General features: G+C 41.1%; 1 protein-coding gene across 4 annotated transcripts in view; it reads right to left on the bottom strand.

Annotated features, from left to right (window-relative positions):
- The window catches only part of RSRC1 (arginine and serine rich coiled-coil 1), a 287,852-nt gene that overhangs the window by 216,736 nt on the left and 50,620 nt on the right, over positions 1–20,496 (bottom strand). For all 4 annotated transcript variants that reach the window (XM_075861537.1, XM_075861536.1, XM_075861539.1 and 1 more), the window contains exon 4: positions 14,178–14,336. In XM_075861537.1, the coding sequence (XP_075717652.1) occupies positions 14,178–14,336 (159 nt within the window). The remainder of the gene's footprint in view (positions 1–14,177; positions 14,337–20,496) is intronic.

Below are 20,496 nucleotides of genomic sequence, written 5' to 3'. Positions count from 1 at the left end.
TTGTGAAAATATGTTGTCACAGAGGAGATACAGAAGTGTTTCCTGTGCCAGGATCCCCAACTGATAACACATCAAATGCTGCATAAGAAGTGGTGCGGTGCGCAAAGAACACCTACTTATACTCCTAGGGACACAAGGCAGGGATTCCGAGCTCATTCCAGTGGAGCCATGTTCATCAATCTGGCGATTAATTAGATGTTTCTTCCCCTCCTCAATAGATCTACGAGATGGGGAACCTTTTATAAGAAGTTAGGAACTATAAGTATTGGAAAGCTAAGGAACTATGGTGTTCAGTCTACCACCCGCTTATGTTATGGCTTCTCCAGGTTTGACTTTCCACTAGGGAATCTGTATCAGAAATGGGAGTATTATTTCCTGTGTATGTTCCCATGTGGACCATGACAACCAGGACCTGAGCGGCCTGCAAGAGGATGCCCAGTGATCTTCAGATCAGCAAGAAACAGGTAGGTGCCTCCTCTGTGGACAAAATAATGATTTTTACCTTTTACCCAGAGTGCCACTTTTCAGCTGTCCCTTTGCCGGCCTCTGAATACTTGCCACCAGTGCTTTTCATTCAGTAATAAAGCAGTTGCTCTGCATCACAGACAATCGCTTTAATTTGGGGGCTGCACACAGGACCCCTGGGATACAGCTTTTGCAGGGAAAGTTGTCACCACCAGTGCAGGGGAAATGTAGTATTACATTGTGTTCATTCACAAGAATGGCCGCCCATGCAATACAAGGGATGGGCCAAGCCGGCCAGAACAAGAGCTGGAAACGCCCCTCCCTCCATGACTACTATAAACCCTAATAGGGCATATGGACAGGGGGTTGTTCAACCAGGTATTTAAGTATTTTGTGTGTTAACAATAGTAGAATAAATACAGCATTCAGCAAAAAAACAATTAAAAACCACCTGCCTATTACAGTGTAGGGTCCCCTCATGCCATCCAAGCAACTCGGACCCCTCCAGGCACAGACTTTACAAGACCTCTAAAGGAGTCCTCTGGTATCTGCCACAAAGATGTTAGCAACAGATCTTTTAAGTCCTGTAAGCGGTGGGGCCTCTATGGATTGGACTTGTTTTTTCAGCATATCCCGTATACGATCGATCGAATTGAGATCTGGCGAATTGGAAGCCAAGTCAACACACTGAACTCCTTTTCACGATCCTGAAACATTCTTGAACAATATTTGCAGTATGGCATGACACATTATCCTGATGAAAGAGGCCATTGCCATCAGGGTAAACTGTTGCCATAATGAAGTGCACTCGGACAGGATCAAAGGTTTCCAGCAGGACATTGCCCAGAACATCACACTGCCTCCGCTAGCTTGCCATCTTCCCATAGTGCATCCTGGTGCCATCTCTTCCCTTCTTGAAACGCTTTGTGGTCCAGTGCTGATGCTCATTGCCCATTGTAGGCACTTGACGGTGGACAGGGGTCAGCATAGGCACTCTGACCGGTTTTCAGATATGCAGCCATTTGCTATGCACTGTAATTATCAACCTTTCTACGCCATTTTTTTCCCTGCTTTCACCTCTTAGTCTGGTGCACTTTACTCCAATTTTTTATTAAGAATGGCATATGAAAGGCTAGCCTTTGCTTCCCTGAGCATCAATGCGCCTTGAGTACCCATGAACCAGTCACCCAGGGCAGGCTTCAGGTTTATGTGGCCCCCTGGGCGATAGGCTCAGCAGGCCTATTGGTGGTGCGTCACAAGCGGCAGTAAAACTGCATGTATTGTAGATATTTCTGAAGACTTCCACACGGATGTTATTCAGCAGCATGTGGATGAGGTTTATTCAATTTCATCCACTTGCCTGCAACAGCCTTCTGCAGTGAATTTTCCACCTGAAAATCCAGATAGAAAAGCCGCAACTAATCTGCTACATGTGGGTGTACCGCAAAGGTGGATTCACACGTGGTGTAATTTTACGCTATGGATTTGACCACAGCAAGTCTGCCACAAAATCTCAATTTTTTATAATGCAAAGGGTGAAATCCACAGCAATTTTGTGGCAAATCCACATCAAGATCTGTACGTAAAGAATGTGGATTTTGCAGCTGATTTTCTGTGGTTAAATCCTTGGCATAAAATTACGCATGTGTGAATCCACAGTGAAGCTGAGCAGAGCATTGCTTTGAATGTCTCAAAACTGCTGACAGTTTATCTTTAATATTATGGTTGAAAGTTGCATAGGTTAGATAAATGAAAGTTGGACAAAACACTGATAATGGGTTCCAAAATGCAGACACAAACAATTATCCTACGGGAATTTGTCCCGTCACATTTCATATTGCCTTATAAAGTATATCAACTTCACATTGTGACGAAAATGGTTTATTTACAGAATTTTGTATGTAAAATGGGAAAAGTTTATTTTACATTTTTAAAAACTTTATTTTTTCCTTTTAGTCTTCCTAATAGTAGGGCACTGATGGCAGACCTGGAGGCATTTAATAGACCTCTGGCTGCTATGGCAACCCCCGTTTTCGTCGCAGGCAGGGTACTGTCGGAGCCCACTTGCAAACACTCAGATGCCGTGGTCGCTATTGACTGCGGTATTTTATGGGTTAAAAGGCCGGGATCTGAGTTAACCCGCTCGAGCCCACTCCATATTAGGGTAGCACACATCAGAGATAAATGTACGTTGGATGTCACTAAGTAGTAAATATAGATGTAGTAGTGTTGTTTAACCAGTTAGTGACCGCCAATACGCCTTTTCACAGCAGTCATTATCGGGCTTTATTCCGATGCATATGCCTTTTTACGGCACTGCATCAGTATAAATCTGCGCCGCAGGTAGCAGTAAAAGCTACCTGCTCTCAGCTACTGGAGGCAGATGAAAGCTGGGAGCAGACCTGCTCAAGCGGACGGAATTGAAATCAACATCAATCCCGCCCATTTAACCCTTCAGATGCGGCAGTCAATAGCGAGGACCACATCGGAGTGGTTTTAGAGGGAGGGGCTCCCTCTCTCACCCCACCGGCACACCCGCGATGCGATAGCGGTGTGCCGATTGTCTCTATGGCAGACGGGGTACTAATTAAAGACAAATTACAGATATTAGTCATCGCCGCATCCGTAACGATCCCAACAATAAAGCGATTACATTATTTAACCCGCACTGCGAACGCCGTAAAAAATAAAATACAAAATAATGCCAGAATTGCAGTTTTCCGTTCATCCTGCCTTAAAAAAAATTTATAAAAAAATTGATCAAAAAGTCGCATGTACTCCAAAACGGTACTTATAAACACAAGTCGTCCCACAAAAAAAAGCCCACATAGAGAAATGGCAGCAGAAAAATAAAAAGTTATGGATCTTAAAAAATGGCGTTACAAAAACAAATAATTTTCAAAGAAAAAAAAAAAAAAAGGTTTTTTTTTTGTGTAAAGCTATGTCTTTTTGAAGTTGGAGGCAGATTTTCCTCTCCCTGCACGCGGATTTTCGCAGCGTTTTTCGCCTGCGGCCATTGAGCGCCGCGGGCATAAAAACACAGCGAAATACGCTTTCTCTGCCTCCCATTGATGTCAATGGGAGGTCAGAGGCGTAAACGCCCGAAGATAGGGCATGTCCCTTCTTTCTCCCACGAGACGGTTTTACCGCTCGTGGGAAAAAGACGCCTCCGCCTCCCATTGAAATCAATGGTAGGCATTTTCGGGCCGTTGTTGACAAAATTTTGCGGCGCGGTTTCAGCGTAAAAAAACTCAGTGTGAACATAGCCTAAAGGTAGTAAAACATAAGAAAACCATATAAATTTGGTATCGTCGCAAACGTAACGACTCGCTGAATAAAGTTATGTTATTTATACCACACGGCAAACTGTGTAAATTTAAGATGCAAAAAAAGTGTGGCGAAATTGCTGTGTTTTTTTTCTATTCTTCCCCCAAAAAAAGTTAATAAGTAAGTTATTCAATAAATTATATGTACCCCAAAATGGTGCAATTCAAAAATACAACCTGTCCTGCAAAGTTCTTATAAAGATAGGTCGTTGCAAAAAAAGAAAAAAAAAGTTAGAGCTCTTTGAATGTGAGAATGGAAAAACGTTAAAAAATAGATGGTCATTAAGACCTAAACTAGGCTGGTCACTAAGAGAATATGTTCCAGAATCGTTATTTCATAGGCAATACAAGTATTTACTAAAATAGACATGTCAGGGGAGGCGACAGGTCTATCCAGCCCTATTTAAGGGAGACAGGTCTACTGTACTATTAGTCCGAAAGGCATAAAAATAAAAAAAGTATTGGCCCGTTTGGCACAGTGGACTTCTACTTATGAATCTGCTGTATTCATAAAAGAAGCGCCCCCCACCTTGTCCCAAAAAAGACAGACACTTTAATACAGATCTTCTGGTAGCGGTTTAAATAACCACATATGTCCATTTGCCTATGTCTGTGTGAAAGTCCCTAAACTTTGCAGCATGCCAAATCTATTTTATTGCCATCACTATTTACATATTACGGATCCAAATCCTGGTCCAACAGCAGATCTGACGACCCAAACTAACAGTATTATTAGCCCCTATGATGCGGCTAGTTTGGGTCATAAGACCCTCAGACGGGCCAGAATTTCCAGCTGTAATACAGAAGCAGAAATGTGCACGGCGTGAAACCGGCCATCAAGCTGATAATTGCGAGAGAAATGCTTCCATTTCAATTGACTACAACGAACAATAAAAGCAAACAGGAAAAGGTGTACCGGCATACCAAGTGTGAACTACTAGAATAACAGCTCAATGCATCTATTTTTTTATTTAAAAAAAGCAGAAGGAAAACAGTTACTTTTATATCCAACAAATAGAGTAAAGTTTTTTCAATGCAACCATTTTCAAAATAGATGCCATCCCTATGCAAGTACCTGTGATGAAGAAATTGTATTCAAATAAATGCTCTCCGCTAGATGACACCGATGGAGTCTCGATGGTTGATAAGGTTTACTCTACCAAAATGGACAACGTTGAGTGTAATATAATAATTCAGGAGACTGCAGTAAGAAGCCAGGCCGTGATAATGTAATAAGGGGAAACAGATGAACAGTCAAGTCCTCCGATTTAAATAATTCCATAGGGCCTAGGTAGAACTTCCCATAAATTTATACCAGAAGAGTTTATTCAAGTAGCCGTCATAATAACTAATGCTATCAAGAGGAAGAGATTTGTAGTCATAGAATCTCCTAAAACGGAGGTGGTCTCGGCTCTATTTGATCAAATTATTCTATTTTATATCCACGCTCAGAGATGGCCTTCACCAATCACATAGAATTGCTAATATCTCTATGCTTAAAATGAGTAACATCCACATTATCATGATACAACTTCCTAACTCTGGTTTAAATCAAACTTCATACACTCAAAAAGATAAGAAGCTCACATGGATTTTCTGAGGAAGCTGTTGAGATAAAATATGTATACTCCATCAGAGGCTTCAGATGGTGAGCGGTTAGCCAGATTTGTATGCTGAAGACTTAGATGCCGGTGATCATCAGCAATCACTGACAGAAGAGGAGTCCTGTCACAGTACGTGAGGGATAAAAGCTCAGAAGAACGGCATTATCATCTATCTGATGGACGATCAGCATAGACAAAGCAAATTATATTCCCCGTTTCCAAGACTTAACTGAATGGACACAAAGCATGGGGATATGTGATGTACAGTCGACCAACCTGCGGAATTATTTTTAGGAAATTTACATGACTTATTTGTCCTTCCATACAAATGAATAATAATGTTGTAGAACACTTGGAGGACATTATTAATGACATGCATGTATGTAGATTTCTAAGTAGCATTTTCATTACGGTTCCAAAGACAACCTTTTTTAAAACCAAATTAAGACTTGCGCTAACACGATCACGGGAAGTCGTCCAGACATTTCTACATTTCGGGACAAAAATACACATGCCATTTATACACTATATAGACCAACGTTAACTTAAATCCTTCTTTATTGTAGACTATTCACTTATTATAACATGTAACGGCAATAAGGTTCCTAGGGAAGAAGTTATCTTACCACTTTATAAAATACCGGCGAGGTCACATCGGTAATATACAGCCATTTTGGGCACCAGTTGCAAAAAGATTTTAGGCAGATGAAGAATGATCAAAAACAAAATTAGGGGTTTCGTTCAGTTGAGAGAAGGTTGTTAAGACTAATGTATTAACCCTAGAGAGGACTAAGGGGGATATGTTACATTTATATAATCATGTAAATGGACCCCAAGAAAACCTTTGCGATAACTTATTCTACTTGTAGATCCCAAAGGGAACACAGTCATTTGCAGCTAAAGAAAGATATTTAAAAATAAAAAATAAAATTATGGAACAATCTCCCACAGGAATTGGTAATAGCTCAAAATGTTGACAGAGCTAAGAAAGAGTTCCAGAATTTTTGTTCAGAAAAACAAATTTCAGGGTTACTGGTATTAACACATATACACCGTGTTCGAAATTATTATGCACATTGGATTCAAGTGTCATAAACATTAAATTATTAGTTTTTCAATTAAACTCATGGATGGTATTGTGTCTTAGGGTATGTTCACACGGCGGGGGTCCGTAACGGCTGAAATTACGGGGATGTTTCAGCCTGAAAACATCCCCGTAATTTCAGCCGTACCGGCATGTGCAGGCGCTTGAACGCCGCGTCAATTACGGCCGTAATTAGCTCTGCTATTCATTGGAGTCAATGAATAGCGGCTCCAATTACGGCCAAAGAAGTGACAGGTGACTTCTTTGACGCGGGCGTCTAGTTACGCGCCGTCATTTGACAGCGGCGCGTAAATATACGCCTCGTGTGAACAAACAAACGTCTGCCCATTGCTTTCAATGTGCAGATGTTTGTCAGCGCTATTGAGGCGCTATTTTCAGACGTAATTCGGGGCCAAAACGCCCGAATTACGTCCGTAAATAGGCCGTGTGAACATACCCTTAGGGCTCTTTGGATCATTGCAATCAATCTCAGACACCTGTGCTAATTAGTTTGCCAGGTGTGCCCAATCAAAGGAAAACTACTTAAAGAGGCTCTGTCACCAGATTTTGCAACCCCTATCTGCTATTGCAGCAGATAGGCGCTGCAATGTAGATTACAGTAACGTTTTTATTTTTAAAAAACGAGCATTTTTGGCCAAGTTATGACCATTTTCGTATTTATGCAAATGAGGCTTGCAAAAGTACAACTGGGCGTGTTGAAAAGTAAAAGTACAACTGGGCGTGTATTATGTGCGTACATCGGGGCGTGTTTACTACTATTACTAGCTGGGCGTTGTGTATAGAAGTGTCATCCACTTCTCTTCACAACGCCCAGCTTCTGGCAGTGCAGCACTGTGACGTCACTCACAGGTCCTGCATCGTGTCGGCACCAGAGGCTACAGATGATTCTGCAGCAGCATCGGCGTTTGCAGGTAAGTCGATGTAGCTACTTACCTGCAAACGCTGGTGCTGCTGCAGAATCAAGTGTAGCCTCTGGTGCCGACACGATGCAGGACCTGTGAGTGACGTCACAGTGCTGCACTGCCAGAAGCTGGGCGTTGTGAAGAGAAGTGGATGACACTTCTATACACAACGCCCAGCTAGTAATAGTAGTAAACACGCCCCGATGTACGCACATAATACACGCCCAGTTGTACTTTTACTTTTCAACACGCCCAGTTGTACTTTTGCAAGCCTCATTTGCATAAATACGAAAATGGTCATAACTTGGCCAAAAATGCTCGTTTTTTAAAAATAAAAACGTTACTGTAATCTACATTGCAGCGCCTATCTGCTGCAATAGCAGATAGGGGCTGCAAAATCTGGTGACAGAGCCTCTTTAAGAAGGACGTTCCACATTATTAAGCAGGCCACAGGTTTCAAGCAATATGGGAAAGAAAAAGGATCTCTCTGCTGCCGAAAAGCGTGAAATAGTGCAATACCTTGGACAAGGTATGAAAACATAGGATATTTCAAGAAAACTTAAGCGTGATCATCGTACTGTGAAAAGATTTGTGGCTGATTCAAAGCACAGACGGGTTCATTCAGATAAAGATTAGACGGGATGTCTCACAGGACAAATACGTATAAAGGTGGGAGACAACACTCAACCACCCATATGAATAATTAGAGATAAGGACTCTAACAATATATGACAAACAAGAGAAAAAAAGGAGTCCATACATATCAATATATGAAAAAACTAAACATCTTTATTGATAACAATAAAGATGTTTAGTTTTTTCATATATTGATATGTATGGACTCCTTTTTTTCTCTGGTTTGTCATTCAGATAAAGGCATAATGAGGAAGGTTTCTGCCAGACAAATTAATAGGATTAGGAGAGCAGCTGCTAAAATGCAATTGCAAAGCAGCAAACAGCTATTTGAAGCCGCTGGTGCCTCTGGAGTCCCGCAAAACTCAAGGTGTAGGATCCTCCAGAGGTTTGCAAGTGTGCATAAAGCTATTATTTGGTCACCCCTAAACAATGCTCACAAGCAGAAAGGGTTGCAGTGGGCTCAGAAATACATGAGGACTAATTTTCAAACCGTGTTGTTTACTGATGAGTACCGTGCAACCCTGGATGGTCCAGATGGATGGAGTAGTGGATGGTTAGTGAAAGGCCACCATGTCCCAACAGGGCTGCGACATCAGCAAGGAGGTGGCGGAGTCATGTTTTTGGGCTGGAATCATGGGGAGAGAGCTGGTAGGCCCCTTTAGGGTCCCTGACGGTGTGAAAATGACCTCTGCAAAGTACGTAGAGTTTAGGACTGACCACTTTCTTCCGTGGTACAAAAAGAAGAACCGTGCCTTCCGTAGCAAAATTATCTGCATGCATGACAATGCACCATCTCATGTTGCAAAGAATACCTCTGTGTCATTGGCTGCTATGGGCATAAAAGGAGAAAAACTCATGGTGTGGCCCCCATGTTCCCCTGACCTCAACCCTATTGAGAACCTTTGGAGCATCCTCAGGCAAAATATCTTTGAGGGTGGGAGGCAGTTCACATCAAAACAGAAGCTCTGGGAGGTTATTCTGACATCCTGCAAAGATATTCAAGCAGAAACTGTCCAAATACTCACAAATTCAATGGATGCAAGAATTGTGAAGGTGATATCAAAGAAGGGGTCCTATGTTAACATGTAACTTGGCCTGTTAAGTTTTTTTTGATTGAAAGAGCTTTTGATTTCTGTAAATATGACCTCCTGATGCTGAAAATTCAACAAATTTCCATTTTAGTTCTCTTTACAACCTGTAAAATGTTTTGATCTCTGTTGTGCATAATAATTTGAAACAGGGCATTTTGAGTTTTTTACTTCTAAAAAAAAAATCTGTTATCATTAGGAGATTTGTTCAATAAAATTTGCATTATACTCCAACGGTTGATGGCTTGAAGATTATACTGACTGTCATTTGCATCGACTATTTAGGAAAATCAGCGAAAAATAACATTTGCATAATAATTTGGAACGCGGTGTAATGTTGATCCAGGGATCTGTCGGGTTGTCAGTAGGGAGTCTGGAAATATTTTTTTCACTCCACGGCAAGAAAGCCAATGCCTTTGTTTGGATTAGATGGCCACTATAAAGTATAAAAGCTTGAACTAAATGTATGCATGTCAACCAACAAACTATGTTTGCATATCCCTGGTTCTCCAAAACAGCTTATGGGTCTATAATTAATAAACCTAAAAGGTCTATGGTGGCTTATGGGAAACTGATAAAACCTATGGTGGTCCAAAGAGGACTTGGGGTTTAATGGTAGTAGCCCTTTAGTGGTTTAGGGATTAATTGGAACACCCCTGGTGGTTTAGGGACCCGAGTTTGACTTTAAATCCACTCAGAATACCAGGGATATTATGGTTAATAATATTCCTGGTGGTCAACAGCTGCTTAGAGCCCAATAATAACATCCATAGTTGATTGAAGTGATTTAGGGGTTAATGGGAATACCCTTGGTGGTCAAGAGTTATTTAACCTGTTGCCGCTCCATGATGAAAAGGTCAGTTGCCATACCATGATGATCTACTAGTGCATTCACGAGATCAGCGGCGAGAACACAGCTGTCATGCAGAGGAGAAAACTCATATCCTGACAGATAACCTCTTTAGTACTGCAAACAAACATGATCACAGAAATGTACAACGAGGATAGTACGTTGTAACGGTGATCGCTGGTCCTGGCGACAATCGCTAGGCCAGCGTCACCATGGAGATAGCCCAAGACCTGATGAAGGTCCCCAGGGCTGACTCTAGTATAGACCTTTTAGGTTATACTTGTAATTCAATGCACAGGAACAATATGTGGGCATATAGGTATGTCAGTAAAAAAATATTTAAGTCACTATATGGGACACAAAAAAAAAAAAAAAGTGAAAAACAAACAAAAAAACAAACAAAAAAAACAACCCACAAAACATAGTTTATCTTTCATTAAATATATTTTACAATAATACATAGAACATTAAGTACCCTACATGAGCGTAACAACTTATACATTAATTGATATACTTTGTTGAGGCGAGCAATAAACGGGATGAAAAAAAATGAAATAGGATGGAGGATTTTTTTTTGGTTTTTTTTGCTTTTACCCCATAAATTCAATAAAAATGTAATGTCAAGTATACATATCCCACAAGAAATATAAAGTACAACATGTCCTGCAAAAATCAAGACCCCAATTAATTACGCCAACACGAAAAAAAAAAAAAAAAAGTTACATGATCCAGAATGCAGAGATGAAAAATGTGTCCTAGAGCTCGAAAATTACCTATTGAATACCTGGTGTACAATTCTTTATGCACTTCTCCAGGCTGGTCAGCCTGTTTTAGTCATCCTAAGGCTATGTTCACACGGGGTGGATTTGCAGAAGGGAAATTGGCGTGTACTACAGTAACAGCAAAGTGGATGAGATCTGTTGAAGTCTCATCCGGATGTTGCGGAAAAAAATCCAGAGAAAACCTGCTTAAATTTACCTGCGGTGCAGATTTTATCAGGTCTGCATGGAGACCAGACGTGGAAAGAAGGTACGTGTTGCTATAGCAAAGCCAGAGAGGCGACAATTTATTTTTTTCTTGGCTCTGCTTTCCGCAGAGGCAAACGCGGCTGAAAATCTGCGAAACAATTTGGTATAAGTTCGCTGCGAGTTCTGGGTCAGATATCCTACAGACTTTTCTGCAGTGTATCCACCCTGTGTGAACATAGTCCCTGGCTGGATTTACATGGGACGGTAATTTGCAGGTTTTCCGGCACGTATCTAACACAATCCGCACCCATTATGTGCAGATTTTACCTCTTCTATGATGAAAAAGGTGAAATCCACAGTGAACATCCAGAACAGAACAAGCATGCTCCGGAATAGAAAATTGTAAGAATGTTTTGATTTTTTACTATCAAAAAATGTTCTGCAGCATGTAGATGAGATTTGTTAAAATCTCATCCACATGGCTGAGACTGTAATCCGCTGTGGATTTTCCGCACAGAAAATCTGCAGAATTTCTGTCCTGTGTAAATCCAGCCTTAGAGACCCTCAAGGGATCAGGGACCTTGACAAATTGCCTGGTTTGCCACCATTAAAGAAGGCCCCGGTTCTAAATGGTCTAAAGAATAAAAAAAAAAAGATCTTGAATGCATTCACAAAGCGGTTGTATATATACACACAAGCTGAGCAAAAACATACGAGTAGCAGTAGCACTAGCTTTACCTGCCATTAGCGGACATGTTGGCATATATCTGCCTGCCCAGATTAGAATAATTACGGTTATATTTTCAAATTCTTTTAATTTAGTTTTTCTTTTGGGAATATATTTACCGGTCTTGTACAATACCACCACCCAGAGTCGACAAAGTGCCTGGTTGTTAGTCTATATTGGCCTATAGTTCACAATTCTGTAATACGCTTCATCTTAACTTCCATCATTTTACTTCACCTGCAATTGTATCCGCTTTACGTATAGGATGCTGTATTTTCAGTTCGCTCTTAAAGGGGTTTTCCCATGAAGAACATTTATGACATATCCACAAGATATGTCAAATGTCAGACAGATTCGGGTCCCAGAGGTAGAACGGGGCCCCCTAAATGGCCGGGAGGCAGCGTAAGCACAAAAAGCTAGAATGGGGATTAGGGGCCCTGTTAGATAGGCGCGGGTCCCAGATGTGGGACCCGCATCTATCTGACAATTATGACATATCCTCTGTATGTTATCAAGAGAAAAATAATTTTTGAAGCAGCACTAATCCCGAATCTGGTGCGGTGCACGCTGTCAAGCCAGGCAAACCCACTCCGGCATGATGTAAATTTTCAAAAGTAGTAGTAGGACAACAGCACACGTCTTCAAATCTTCAAAGCGGTTTTTATTGTCAAGACATCCACAATCGACAGGCAACGTTTCGACCCATAGTGAGTGAGGGGTCTTTGTCAAGCCTGTCAGGCTTGACAAAGACCCCTCACTCACTATGGTTCGAAACGTTGCCTGTCGATTGTGGATGTCTTGACAATAAAAACCACTTTGAAGATTTGAAGATGTGTGCTGTTGTCCTACTTTTCCGGAAAGTACGGGCTCATAGACTTTGTATTGAGTCCGTACACGATACATTTATTTCCGGAAATAGCCGAACAGACACGAAGCAGATGAGCGCTGACACGAGCACTTCAGCTGCTTCGTTCTAGAGATTGGTGGGGGTCTCAGTGATCGGACCCCCACCAATCCAAACTTTTGACATGTCAGAAGTTTGTCGAACGTTTAGCTACACTTTAATACATTTTCAGAAGAGATATCGAGGGGAAGGGGGAATGACACAAAAGAGAAATGGTAATCATCAAATAATCCACATTTCTGGACAGTTCAGCCAATGGTGATGACCTTGATGTTTTGGTCCAGACATCATGTCAGCCAGCGGATCCAAGCACGAAGGGGTAAGGGAATACAATATTCTTATCAGTGTACAGAAGCATGTACCAGATTGCATGTTCTCTGGAACATAAAAATAAAAAGTTGCAGAATAGTGGGGGTTGACCTTGTTTTTTTGGTGATTTTCAAGTTGACAATGTTTAGTGAAATCTGGTAATTTTTGGTCAGATCACCTGTGGCACCAGGTTGGCAGACTTGCTTAATTAAAGGAGGTTAAGACGACATCTGAAATTTTCTAAAAAGTGGTATAAAACTGGGTCAGGGACTTTGTGAGGTTGAAGAGATTTGATGGTTAGGGTAACTTCTTCCATCTAGAGTTCCTCGTTGAAAGTATCTATGGGTGGCAGACAAGGACCTGGGGAATATGTGGTACATGTGCCTGTCAGACAGTCTGTGGTCAAAAGCACAGGGATCGTTTTTAAAATAAAATTAAACAAATCCTCTAAAAATAAGAAAAAAAAATTTGTCCGCGTAACGCTCTTCTCATGAATACAGTGGACGAACTAGGAGTTTTTTTTGTATTTTGTCTTCATGACTATTAACCAAACGGCACATAATTATGATCTGTGCTATATTGTATAATAGCGGAGCGGGTCGGTCATTAAATAGGGCAGCATATTGTGATAGCAGATCTGCTTGAATGAATAAAAGGGCTAACTAAAAAAAAAAAAATGTCATCTTTGACAACCACTTTTATTGCTTACTGGTCATTATTAGCATCCTTAAGGCCAAGATCACACACATATGTCAAACACAGGAGTGGACACAAAAGAATGAAGATGCATCAGTATTTTCGTTATACCTTTGCTACTGGTTCCACTTCTGGCTCTAGCTTAAAAAACAGAGCCAAAAATTGTATCTAAACGGCGTGTGTAATCCTGGCCTAAGGAGCAATTCGAGGACCCCCTTGAATGAGACTTATGTGCCTCTGTATGCACCGGATAATCTTTTTATCATAGCAGTTGAGTTGCTACCAGCTTATAATCATCCCAAACCAAGAATTCCTTGATGTAATGGACTCCATGCCCCGACATCCTGCAGGAATTATAAAAAAGAAGTTGTGCAATGGTCTAACAGTGGCTTGTGTTTATATACAGCATCCACTTAAAACAAGCAAAAGGTGCAGTATAAAGCATAGGGGACAAAACAGCATATTGAGTCTACTCCAACAGCTCCTAAATCAGCGCTTTAGCTAACCTAGATCCCTTCAGCATTAAAAAGCAGTCGATATGTAAAATCTGAAAATAAATATCACTTATTAGTATACATGGTATTCAGTTAGACCTACCCAACTTTGGAACTTGACTCTCTTTCTTTTCTTCTCTCTTTTTCTCTTGTCTTCTTCACTCTGCCTTTTCCCCTTTCTCTATCATAAGACTTGCTGCGAGATCTTCTTCGATTGGAGTGATTACTGCTACGGCTGCGAGACCTCTGGCGATGTCTTGACCTGGACCGGATATAAAAATATTGCGTAAATTTGTAAATACATTAAATTAGTTATTTTATGCAAATCGTGATTTACTGCCTATATTGTAGTGAAGAGCTGCAGTCACAATTCTCTAGGCATCAGAGCTGATAACTCAAAAGCATTCATTCCTGGCTCAGTGTGCGCACGAAACCTCACGGATTGTTCAGTGAAATAACAAAATTATAGAATCTTTTCAATATTCTGGCTTCAGGATTTTTCTGAATCTTAAAGAGAACCAGTCACTAGTTTTTCGTACACTAAACCACCACCATTTCGTTAAACTGCTGGGAAATAATGTCCTAAACGTGGCCTCTCTCAAAACTGCCCGTTATAGAATTTAGTCTAGAAAGAAGTTATAATACAGCGTGCACAGTTTGTAAATTACCAGAGAGGACAGGTGTACTTTCCTTTGTGAGAACTGAGCATGTGCAGGATGCAGTGGGGATCACAAGACCCTTCTCCGGTAATTTACAAACGGCGCACGCTGTACTATAACTTCTTTTTAGACCAAATGCTAAAACAATGAATAAGGTCCTAAACATGTCCCTCTGTCCAACAGTATAATGGCATGCTGGTGTCTTAGTGGTCGAAAATCAAAATCCCATCGATGTTCGTTGTTGACAGGCCCACGTAACCCCTCACCTCAGAGTGCCGTACACGTACGTCATTTTTGATCTTGTCGGCACAAGAGCGGGAGTGTGGCCGATTGACAGCCACACTCCTGCACTGATGGGCGTGATCAGAGATCACACTGATCTAAGCCATTTTACCCCATAAGTACATTTAAAAAAAAAAATATAAAAAACAACACCCCGCAACGCAAAAATAAAAGCAATTTATATTCATTATTTCATCAAAGTTACAAAAACAATGAAACATAATTTTTAATTATTTCTACACTAGTCTTGACCCACACAATAAACTATATTTTAACCATGGAAAAAAAAAATTAAGAAAAACATTGGAGGATAATTTTTTTACTTTAAGTCCTGAAGGCCAAAATTACCCGTGTCCTTAACCCCTTCCCGACATTTGACGTAAATGTACGTCATGGAAAGCATTGACTTCCCGCAAAATGCCGTACATTTACGTCAAATGTTTGGCACCGGCTCAGAAGCTGAGTCGGTGCCATCATCGTCGGATCTCAGCTGTATCTTACAGCTGACATCCGACTAACGGCGGGGACCGAAATTAGCTTCGATCCCCGCCATTAACCCCTTAAGTGCAGCGCTCAAACGCGATCGCTGCACTTAAGGTGTTTGCAGCTCATCGGAGCCCTAGCAATGAAAATGCCGGGGTTCCCGTGGCTGCAATGGCAACCGGAGGCCTAATACTGGCCTCCCGGTCTGCCTAGCACCGAAGCCGGTCAAGATCCGCCCGGCGGCGGAGCCTGATCGGCTTCCGTAGCTGCCGGCAAGATGGCGCCGGGTCAGGAGCTGATCCGGCGTCATCAGCGGTGGAAGTCAGCTGTACTGTACAGCTGACATCCACCTGTAACGGCAGGAACCGGAGCTAGCTCCGATCCCTGCCATTAACCCCTTCGATGCAGCAATCGAAAGCGATTGCTGATCGTAGCGGTTACTAGCAGATCGCCAGCCCTGAGAGGCAATCGGGACTGGCGACTGCTGTTATGGCAACAGGAGACACAATGGTCTCCTGCTCTGCCATTACGGAAGCCGATTTAGGCCCCGCCGGGAGGCGAAGCCTAATCGGCTTGCTGTCAGTGAATGACTGACAGATCTAATACATTGCACTACATAGGTAGTGCAATGTATTAGAAAAAAAAAAAATCTGACCGTTGGACCTTCAAGTCCCCTAGTGGGACTTGAAGAAAAGTGTAAAAAAAAGTGCAAAAAATAAAAGTTTGAAAACAATAAAAGTTTCAAGTAATCAAATAAAACACAATCCCCCTTTTACTCTTATCAAGTCCTTTATTATTGAAAAATAATAATAAACCATATGTATTTGGTATCGCCACGACCGTAACGACCTGAGGTATCAAAATATTATATTATTTATTGCACGCGGTGAACAGCGTAAAAAAAAAAAAACGTAAAAAACGACACCAGAGTTTCTGTTTTTTGGTCACTTTGCCCTACAAATATTAGAATAAAAAGTGATCAAAAAGTCGCACGTATCCAAAAATGGTACCTATAAACCTATAGCTCGTCCCGCAAAAAACAAGCCCTCATACACCTCCGTCGACAAAAAAATTAAAAAAAGTTATGGTTCTCACAACTTGGCGACAGAAAAAATATATTCTTTTTACAAAAGTAATTTTATTGTGCAAAAAGTTGTAAAACATGAAAAAGTGCTATAAATTAGGTATCGCCAGAATCGTACTGACCCGCAGAATAAAGTTAACATGTAATTTATAACGCATGGTGAACGCTGTATAAAAAAAAACGAAAAAAGCTGTGCCAGAATTGCGTTTTTTGTTTACCTGGCATCCCAAAAAATAGGATAAAAGGTGATCAAAAAGTTGCATGTACCCCAAAATGGTACCAATAATAACTACAGCTCGTCCCGCAGCAAACCAGCCCTCATACCGCTACGTCTATGAAAAATAAAATTAGTTATGGCTCCAATAAGTCAGGAAATAAAAAAATATGCAGTTGTGCCCGAGGGGAACATTTCTTCTGTTTCAAGAGGCGATTTATCAAGGACCTAAAATTAGGGAACCAGGAAGGGGAGAGCCCAAACATATCCGCTGGAAGAGACGGTGCCCGTATTATACCAGGACAACACTTTCCCAGCAAAATTCCCCAAACTACAAAAGGCGCGGAGTGTGGACCAAAAGGGGAAAATAAATGACACCATTTATCGGTGCGACACTGGCCTGTGCGGAAAGGATTGCTTCACAGCGTAACACACATCTATGGATCATTTTTATACCACCTGACTATGCCCCTTATATACTCCGCCCCGCTTACATGTACCCACACATTATAAAACACCAGCAATACTCAAACAAATATAGTGCCAAGCAAAATCCGCTCTCCAAAAGCCAAATGGTGCTCCCTCGGCTGATTTCTACAAAACACCTGCAGGGTTAAAATGCTTACTACACCCCTTCGTAAACGCATTGAGGGGTGTAGTTTCCAAAAGTGGGTCACTTCTGGGGGGTTTCCACTGTTTTGGGCCCACAGGCGCCCAGAAACCAATCCAGCAACATCTGCACTCCAAATGGCAGTCCTTCCCTTCTGAGCCCTGCCGTTTGCCCAAACAGCAGTTTATGACCACATATGGGGTATTGCCGTACTCGGGAGCAATTGCTTTACAAATGTTGGGTTCTTTTTTTCCTTTATTTGTTGAGAAAATGAAAAAATTTGCGCTAAAGCTACGTCTTATTGAAGAAAAAAGGACTGTTTTTATTTTCACTGCCCAATTCTAATAAATTCTATGAAACATCTGTGGGGTCAAAATGCTCACTACGCCCCTAGATGAATTCCTCAAGAGGTGTAGTTTCCTAAATGGAGTCCCTTTTTGGGCGTTTTCATTGTTTTGTCCCCTCAGGGGCTTTGCAAATGTGACCTGGCCTCCGCAAATCATTCCTGCTAAATGTGATCTCAAAAAGCCAAATAGTGCTCTTTCCCTTCTAAGCCCTGCCGTGTGTCCAAACAGCCGTTTATTACCACATGTGGGGTATTGTTTTACTCGGGAGAAATTGCTTTACAAATTTTGTGGTGCTTTTTCTCCTTCAGTCCTTCTGGAAATGAGAAAAAATTAGCTAAACCTAGATTTTTTTTGAAAAAATGTAGATTATTATTTTCAGGGCCTACTTCCAATAATTTATGCAAAAAACCTGTTGCGTCAAAACGCTCACTATACCCCTAGATAATTTCCTCAAGGGGTATAGTTTCCAAAATGGGGTCACTTGTTGGGGGTTTCCACTGTTTTGTCACCTCAGGGGCTTTGTAAATGTGACATGGCCTCCGCAAACCATTCCTGCTAAATGTGAACTCCAAAAGCCAAATAGCGCTCTTTCCCTTCTCAGCCACGCCGTGTCTCCAAACAACCGTTTATTACCACATGTGGGGCATTGTTTTACTCGGGAGAAATTGCTTTACAAATTTTGCGGTGCTTTTTCTCCTTTAGTCCTTGTGGAAATGAGAAAAAAAAAAAATCGCTAAACCTACATTTTCTTTGAAGAAATGTTGATTTTAATTTTCACGACCTACTTCCAATAATTTCTGTAAAAACCTGTGCGGTCAAAATGCTCACTACACCCCTAGATAATTTCCTTGAGGGGTCTAGTTTCCCAGATGGGGTCACTTTTGGGGGATTTTTACTGTTTTGTCACTGCAAGAGCCCTTCAAACCTGACATGGTGCCTAAAATATATTCTAGCAAAAATAAGGCCCCAAAATCCACTAGGTGCTCCTTTGCTTCTGAGGCCGATGCTTCATTCCAGTAGCACGCTACGGCCACATGTGGGATATTTCCTAAAACTGCAGAAACTGGGCAACAAATATTGAGTTGCATTTCTCTGGTAAAACCTTCTGTGTTATAAAAAAAATTGTATTAAAAATTTATTTCTGCAGAAAAATATGAAATTTGTAAATTTCACCTCTACTTAATTCCTGTGAAATGTGTAAAGGGTTAAGACATTTTCTAAATGCTGTTTTGAATACTTTGAGGGGTGAAGTTTTTAAAATGGGGTGACTTTTTGGGGGTTTCTAATATATAAGGCCCTCAAAACCACTTCACAACTGAACTGGCCCCTGTAAAAATAGCCTTTTGAAATTTTCTTGAAAATGTGAGAAATGCTGCTAAAGTTCTAAGCCTTGTGACGTCATAGAAAAATAAAAAGGATGTTCAAAAAACGATGCCAATCTAAAGTAGAGATATGGGTGATGTTAATTAGCAACAATTTTGTGTGGTATAACTGCCTGTCTTACAAGCAGATACATTTAAATTGAGAAAAATGCTAATTTTTGAAATTTTTCGCTAATTTTTGGTGTTTTTCACAATTAAATACTGAACATATCGAGCAAATTTTGCCAGTAACATAAAGTCCAATGTGTCATGAGAAAACAATCTCAGCATCGCTTGGATAGGTGAAAGCATTCCGGAGTTATTACCACATAAAGTGACACGTCAGATTTGAAAAATGAGGCTCTGTTAGGAAGGTCAAAAGTGGCTAAAGAGGGAAGGGGTTAAAGGCTATGTACACCTTTGAAATCTATCTATATACACACACACATTTTTTTATTTAAATAAAAAAGTGCATCAGTGCAACTTTCTATTAAATGATTTTACTTTTTTAGATACAGCCGCTTTGTATTCTGTATACAGAGCAGCTGTATCTAGCGCTGAAACTTGTATCCGTCAGGTCAGCGGTATCGAGCTGAACCCGTGAGTACCGCTGACCTGACGGATTCAGGTCTCAGCGTTAGATGCAGCTGCTCTGTATACAGAATACAAAGCAGCTGTACCTAAAGAAGAAAAAAAAAAAACTCTCCAGCAGATGAACTTTAGAAAATATGCAAACATGACATCCACCCCCCACCCATTCCCTCCCTCACCCTTGGAGTAAAATCAGGGGAAAAATACAAAAAGTAATGTAGGGCAAATATATTTTCAACTAATTAACTAAAATCTAATAATTCAGAACAGTGTGGTATTTTTTAAAACCTGGGTGAACGTATAGGCCTGGTTGCGAGGGACAGAAATATCAGGAATCTTTGCGGCGCCTATCTTTTCTGCAGATGCGGCACTTGTTCTTGGGTTGGCTTCTAGTTGGTGTTGGGGGAATGCGAGTGATAAAATCTCTTTGTCAGTCGATTTACATCCTCAGACTGGGGGCATACTCTGGTGTCCTAAACGTCAAATATGCGGCCTTCAATAACTTTGTCCTGGAAATCCAGATATGTGTCTTTTTTTTATAGAGCACAAATGAAATGTGGATTGCCACCTACAGAAGATAAACGGCCACTTTTTTGTTTTGCGTTTCACTAAATATGGCTGTAAAACCTGGTCAATTAAATCCACCCCCCCCCCCCATGTACTTGTTATATTCGGACACGCTCACTGGTTTGTGCTTGTCCGATGTTGCCCCCCTTTCCCTCACTGCCACTGTTCCTGCAGTATGAATAGTGCTTAGCACATACAGATCTTTGCGATCCCTGAACTTGACC

This window comes from Rhinoderma darwinii, chromosome 4 (genome assembly GCF_050947455.1).
Source record: "Rhinoderma darwinii isolate aRhiDar2 chromosome 4, aRhiDar2.hap1, whole genome shotgun sequence".
NCBI classification, from domain to species: Eukaryota; Metazoa; Chordata; class Amphibia; order Anura; family Rhinodermatidae; genus Rhinoderma; species Rhinoderma darwinii.
Note: the sequence above shows the minus strand (reverse complement) of the source record. Positions and strands in the feature narration are given on the sequence as shown.